The 7,188-nt window shown below is 28.0% G+C and overlaps 1 protein-coding gene across 1 annotated transcript; it reads left to right on the top strand.

Moving 5' to 3' along the window:
- The first annotated feature begins 300 nt into the window (after positions 1–300).
- Positions 301–6,896, top strand: LOC137837138 (lysine histidine transporter 1-like). Its single transcript, XM_068646008.1, has 8 exons — positions 301–479; positions 4,036–4,187; positions 4,428–4,811; positions 5,346–5,739; positions 5,913–6,018; positions 6,125–6,216; positions 6,415–6,483; positions 6,569–6,896. The coding sequence occupies exons 1-8, from the start codon at positions 420–422 to the stop codon at positions 6,665–6,667; spliced, it is 1,356 nt and encodes a 451-aa protein (XP_068502109.1). The 5' UTR covers positions 301–419; the 3' UTR covers positions 6,668–6,896.
- Positions 6,897–7,188: the final 292 nt, after the last annotated feature.

The raw sequence follows: 7,188 nt of genomic DNA, 5'->3' as shown, positions 1-7,188 counted from the left end.
TATAATAAAAAAATATTTATTTAATTAAAATGCAAGAATAAAATAAAGAGATGCGGGTGGGAAAATTTTAGAGTTATACTAAAATTAAAACAAGAGATCATACATGAGAGTTTTGAAGTGAGAAAACTAAAGTTATGGATTTAAAAAAATTATATTTAAAGCAATTCTTTCAGTAACATTTTATATTAATTTTTCTTAACTATGGTATTTATACGAGTTAGTTAAGTCATCGAAGATATTAAAAATTAAATATTACGTTGTTTTTTTCGTCTATAAATACCCACACATTCCCTGCATTTCAAAGCTGAGAGAGCCACCCTCTGTTTTCTCTCTAACAGACTAACTTGAAGACAGTTTGTTTTGTTCTCTGTTCTGTGTCCTCTGTTTTGCCAAACTTCTGAGCATCTCATTCTGCAGCCATGGGAAGTTTGGAAATTGAAGCAACAAATGGTCACACCACTGCTCCTCACAAAAATACTGTGAGTTTCTCTCTCACTCACCAATTTATCATTTGGTATATGCAATACAATTGTTGGAGTTTCACACTTTCTAAATCCTATCTTTGTTCTTCAACACATGTGAACATATACTCTGTTTTATGTTTCCCTCGTTTTTCCAATTTTCATCATTGTCCTTCATCCGTTATCGAATTATCCATAATATGTTTTCACACATTCGAGTTAAGAAAAAGCTAAAAGTGAGTTTTGTGATGAGAAAATTTTAATGTGACCTTCTCCCTTAATAGCATGGAAATGGCCACACTAGTTTAGAGGTTTCATCAACAGTTGAAACCATTGCTTAATAAGCACACATGAGAGAATGAAAATCATTTGCTTAGTAAGCACATCTATATATATATATAATATATATATTATTATTATTATTATTATTATTGTGTGTGTTAGTTGACCATAATGAATATTTTAGGTTTATGCAAGAGGAACTTAATATTCGAGTGCAATTAATCACTCTCGTGTGAACTAGGAAAAATCCATGATTCTATATGAAGTTGTTTTCTAAACACGCAATTGAAAAATCAATCTTGAATTTTTTTATTTTTTATTTTTACTTTTTGACCTACTTTATATGAATTATAATAATTAAATATTTTAATAATATCTCAATTTGTTGTTAAAAATCTCAAATTGAGTATAAAATTCTATTAATATTTAGACTAATAAATATTTGATACACACAAAATTGGGTAAAATTTGATGTAATTCAATATAAAGAACAGAAATTTTAGTATTGCTAAATGGATTGATGTGATTTGATGAAGCATGACAATAAATAGTAAACTATATTTTATCAAATTCACGGAGAAATTGAAAATGCTTTGAAGTGGAAATGAAGCAATTTTTAGAAATAATATTAATTTAAAGTATGTACACATCATCATTCTTATTATTTAAGTAAAATTTTTTTATAATGTTTTAGATTTAAAAGTTAATTTTTATATATTAAATTTAAAATTTAATTTTTAATATATTATTATCTTAATAAGAACTAGTTAAAAATATTATATTATCTACATCAAATCACTTATAAATACCTAACCCTGCATACAAAATATTTATACATAAGTTTGAAATGGTGTATTGAAAATTTTATATTGGTTAAAAATAATAGCAAAGTACTAATTAATTTAACTATTTTTTTCATGAGCTGATCCATGTGGTTGATGGTATTTTAGTTTAATTTTTTTTTTAATAAACAGGTGGCCTTATAAATTTATTATATTTTTCATATTTTCTTCTCATTAAGAAAAATAAAAAAATTATTATAACTTTATATTCTGAATCTAGCCCGTGTATAAGTCCCCTTATACACACGTCATCATAGGAAACTTATATATGAATTCAAAACATGTGTTGAATTTTACTACCCACCTTAACCTGCCCAACTTTATAATGCAATTGTATTCTTCTAATTAGACGTATTTTTAGATGGTTAAAATTATGTATTTTTTTTTTTATAAAAACTTTCATGTTAAGCATTATAATGTAACTTAAGATCTAACACATCAAGTAATAACAACTATCTCTGACATTATATGAAAAAAAGTATTATTATTAAAAAAATACAAAAATATGAAAAGAGTAGACCAAAATTCATATGTTAACAAAAACTATACATAGGTAGACTATACATATTCATAAAGAATTCTAAGAACAGATTATATGGAAGTCTATTATATCAATTAAATAATTTTCTATGAATAAATCTTAAATTAGTCAATTTATCAGCTTATCACTATACACATTCTCTTCACGAAAAATATGAGTTAAACTTTAGATCATTTGAATTGGTGAAGTTTTTCTCTCTCTAAAATAAAATAATAGTATGCTTTAAATAATCACGCATTCACCAATTATTATTCCTCAAATATAATTAAACTAAAAACTTGAATCAATCCATTTAGTTTTGTTTGATTCTTAAATTGGTTAAATTGGTAGAACTGATATTGGTATATGTTCCTAACATGTAAAAAGTCTTAGAACATTAATCCTAGAGTTGTAGTTTATAAATATTTTCACCGTTCACTCTTTAAACATCTTTTAATAAATAATAAAATGATTAAATTTCAAAACAAGGCCCACTACAAATTTGGTGACTTTATTGTAAAGATGTCATCAATGTTGAATTAATACACTATGCAAACTAAACCTTGTTTTTATGGACAAAAATTTGAGTTCTAAAACACCACCTCATCACTCTATTCCCACATAAAAATATAATTATTTTTGTTGTGATGATGCCTTAATAAAAAAACGACATTGAAAAAAATCCTTAAATAAGTCAAAGGCATACGTGTTCTCAAGTCTCAAAAGTCATAATTGTATGCACCAAACCAAGGCAACTATTTAATATAAATAATTATATATTAAAGATAATAGAGTGATTATAGGTTGCCTATTTAAGTATGGTTTAATGGTATGCTTAAATGATATGGTACCCATTTTATTATCTATGAAAGTTCAAACATAAAACATTGACTTTAGTTTCACAAGAGCAATGGCAAATTGGTTACATTTTATAGTCATTTTATTGAAGAAGATATATGTGTTGTATATTCAAATTTTATAATAAGTATATATAAATCATATAATAAATAAATATTTTTAATATATAAAATATATTTTACATAAACTACATAATCAGTTTTTTATATATTTAATTATTTTTTTAAAGAATATTAAAATTTAAAGTTATGTATAGAAATAAAGAGAGTGGTAAGAGGTGATTGAGAAATATTAATATAGAGAGTTTTGATCATCAATATTTTTAAAAATAATTGTAAATAAAGATTAAAAAAATAGAAAAATATTCATTTTACTAATTCTTACTTGTATATACACGCCTCATGTTTCCATAATACACAAACCACAGTTCTTCTATGATAGGACGACAAAAAAAATTATAGTTAAAAATATTGGTGAGTAAAGTTCTTAATAAAAATTAAATTAGTATTTTTAATACAAAATTTAATTACTTTATTAATGGATGGATCGGTACGATTCTATAATAAGAATGATATATATATATATATATATATATATATATATATGTATATGTATATATATATATATGTATATATATATATATATATGTGTGTGTGTGTTTTTTTTTATACAGGTCTCTAATAATTTTTATTTAAATATTTTTTTAAAATTAAGTGAACAAGAAAATATTATTAATAATGATAACACTAACAATTGAAAATTTGTTTATTATTGATTTTATAAACTAATTCTTTTATTTAAATTTTATGAATTAAATTATTTATAAAGAGATTAATTTTGGTTAAATATTTTAATTAACCTTATAGTTGACAGCAAAAGATTGGACATGTTTTATGATGAATAAACCATAGTCCCAATATGATTATTTTTTCTTGACAATTGGTTGCACACTTTCTTGCATTTACTTTTTTTAGCATATATATAGACCCTTGTTTGAGTGAATTTATGCCATTACAGTGTATGAAGGTTGAAAATAGAAGCTCATTTAATTTGTTGTTTGTTGATAAAATAGGAAAAATCAGAGAGAGAAAAAAAAATTGATGATTGGCTTCCAATTACTTCTAAAAGGAATGGAAAATGGTGGTATTCAGCTTTCCACAATGTCACTGCCATGGTTGGAGCTGGTGTTCTGGGTCTTCCCTATGCCATGTCAGAGCTTGGATGGTATACTTCAAACCCTAATTGCATTGCAGCTTGAACTTGTTTCCTTAAAATAAAATTATGTTACTTTTATACATGTTTTAGCCCCATATATACTCTACTCTTTGCTTGTAAGGAACATAAATATTTCCCATTATTTCCTGTTTTACATTCTGTTGACATACATTTAATTCCTAATGATAAAAGTGAGCTTCTAAATTGTGTTTGTTGTTTTGAGGATCACAATGTTGTCTTATTACACAGGGGCCCTGGTGTGACAATACTTATACTGTCATGGATCATCACCTTGTATACATTATGGCAAATGGTTGAGATGCATGAAATGGTTCCAGGGAAAAGGTTTGACAGGTACCATGAACTGGGTCAGTATGCATTTGGTGAAAAGCTTGGTCTCTATATTGTGGTGCCTCAACAGCTTGTGGTTGAAATTGGGGTGAACATTGTGTACATGGTCACTGGAGGAACATCATTACAGAAGTTCCATGACACTGTGTGTTCTGACTGCAAAAAGATTAAATTAACCTATTTTATTATGATTTTTGCCTCTGTTCACTTTGTACTATCCCATCTCCCAGATTTCAATTCCATTACTGGGGTATCCTTGGCAGCTGCAGTCATGTCCTTGAGGTACTACTCTCTTTCCAATCTAAAACTCATTTGATGTTAATGACACATTTTGATGCCTTGTTATGTTATGCATATACTCTTCATTATGGACAAAATTTTATTGTCAATCATGAAATCATGAGTAAAAAAACCTTAAATATGCTGCATTATCTAAAAGTGTGTTTTAAAGCTAGTAAATGCATAATGGAAGCTAGTTTTATAAAGTTAAGGTAAAACTAAATTCCTAATCTAAAATATACCACTAGCACTTTCAATCTTTTAGATACAAAGAATTTTATCATTGTACTTTCATAAAAAATCATAAAATTGGGCAAGGTTTAGCAATCTACTTTTCTGTATAAAGAATGTTAGCAATCTACCCAATAAAGAAGTGTTGAAGTTATATTAAAAATTGTTACTATTGCTCCTCTTTATATATATACATCATCTTTTGGAACAGTCAACCAGTTTAATTCTGTTGATTGAATGAGAACAACAGTGAAATACATAATCACCATGATAATTTGGTCTTTAATTATTTGCATTTTTCTACAGTTACTCTACAATTGCTTGGGCAGCTAGTATAGAAAAGGGTGTTCAAGAAAATGTACAATATGGTTACAAAGCTCAGAGTACTTCAGGGACAGTGTTTAACTTCTTTAATGCCCTTGGCACTGTGGCTTTTGCCTATGCTGGGCACAATGTGGTGCTGGAAATCCAAGCCACAATCCCATCCACACCTGAGAAGCCATCCAAGGTTCCTATGTGGAGAGGAGTGGTTATTGCCTACATAGTTGTGGCTGTATGTTACTTCCCTGTGGCTCTTATTGGCTACTGGATGTTTGGCAATGAGGTTGATTCTGACATCCTCATCTCTCTGGAGAAACCAGCATGGCTTATTGCAATGGCTAACTTGTTTGTTGTTATTCATGTAATTGGAAGCTATCAGGTGAAGTTCATCTTCTCTCATTTATCATACATGTCCAAAACTTAAATTTTCAAGTTGCACAAATATTTAAACCAATCATAAGCAAAAATTCCAATGACTTTTCCTCTTTCTGGTTGATGCTAAAGTAACTAAAACTACCCAAATTGCTAACTTTGTGACTGTTGCTGCTGCAGATTTATGCAATGCCAGTGTTTGACATGATTGAAACTGTGATGGTCAAGAAATTGAATTTCGAACCAAGCACAATGCTTCGTTTTGTTGTAAGGAATGTATATGTGGGTAAGTAAATATTTCTGATTCAAACAAACCATGTAATGTAAGTAATATACATATTCTTTGGTTATGTGTATTGATATTAATATATCCTCTTTTTGACTTTTTTCAGCATTCACAATGTTCATTGCTATTACCTTTCCATTTTTCGATGGTCTCCTAGGATTTTTTGGAGGGTTTGCTTTTGCTCCAACAACATACTTTGTAAGCCATGAATCATTATGAATATTCTTTTCTATTAGTTTCTACATAATTGAAGTTTTACTTTATGTATAAACTAGTTTTAACTTTATAAATCTTATTATTTTCACCTATAAATACTTGTAGAAAATTTATTCAAATATACCTAATTTGTTGTGAGATTATTGTAATTGTGTTTAACTGTTTATTTTCTTATTGTAGCTCCCCTGTATCATGTGGCTGGTAATCCACAAACCAAGGAGATTCAGCTTGTCTTGGTTCATTAACTGGGTATATTTGAAATAACTTTTGTTTCATGTTTTTTTTAAAAAATCATTTTAAACCAAGATTAATCCTGCTACTATTATTATTGCAGATCTGCATTATTCTTGGCCTATGCTTAATGATTTTATCACCAATTGGAGGATTGAGGACAATCATAATTAAAGCCAAGACCTACAAATTTTACTCTTGAACACTTTCCCTTCTTGATTAGGTCATGGAAAGGTGTAAGTGTAGCATACTAATAAGAGAAGCGAAGTATTGATTTTTGATGAAGTTAACTTATGGACCTGTGTGTGGTTTGTCTTAGGTCACTGTTTATTTGACCATTGCAAAAAGTTGTTTGTATAGATAGTATTGTGTGTTGGTGGAAGAGGAAATTATCCCGACGGAATTAATCAAATGAAAGTGAAATTTCTAAATGTTTTTCTCTTTGTAATCTTCATTATAGGAATGCATATAATTTTCTCTTTGCTTTCAAATATTCTCATAATATGATTCCTATTTTGTAAAGCACAAAGAGCATGTGTTTAGCTTGGATTAAATTTAGACAACTAATTCTTTATTGGTGTAAAAATTTGTTGAAACCAGGTTAGCATATCCAAGTTACAACTTCTTCGACTTTAATGTAGTTGCTTAGAATTAGGGGAGACAATACATGTTAGCTCGTCCTGTATTGACCCATCCTATATTTGACCTGCTTAATGCGGGTTA

This window comes from Phaseolus vulgaris, chromosome 4 (assembly GCF_000499845.2).
Source record: "Phaseolus vulgaris cultivar G19833 chromosome 4, P. vulgaris v2.0, whole genome shotgun sequence".
NCBI lineage: Eukaryota > Viridiplantae > Streptophyta > Magnoliopsida > Fabales > Fabaceae > Phaseolus > Phaseolus vulgaris.
This window is presented reverse-complemented; position numbering and strand designations above follow the sequence as displayed.

Excerpts from the sequence above, each read along its gene's own strand:
- LOC137837138 (XM_068646008.1), top strand. The coding sequence starts at position 420 with ATGGGAAGTTTGGAAATTGAAGCAACAAATGGTCACACCACTGCTCCT. Across the intron at positions 4,812-5,345 it reads GCTGCAGTCATGTCCTTGAG|TTACTCTACAATTGCTTGGG; the intron begins GTACTACTCTCT and ends ATTTTTCTACAG. Across the intron at positions 6,484-6,568 it reads TGTCTTGGTTCATTAACTGG|ATCTGCATTATTCTTGGCCT; the intron begins GTATATTTGAAA and ends TTATTATTGCAG.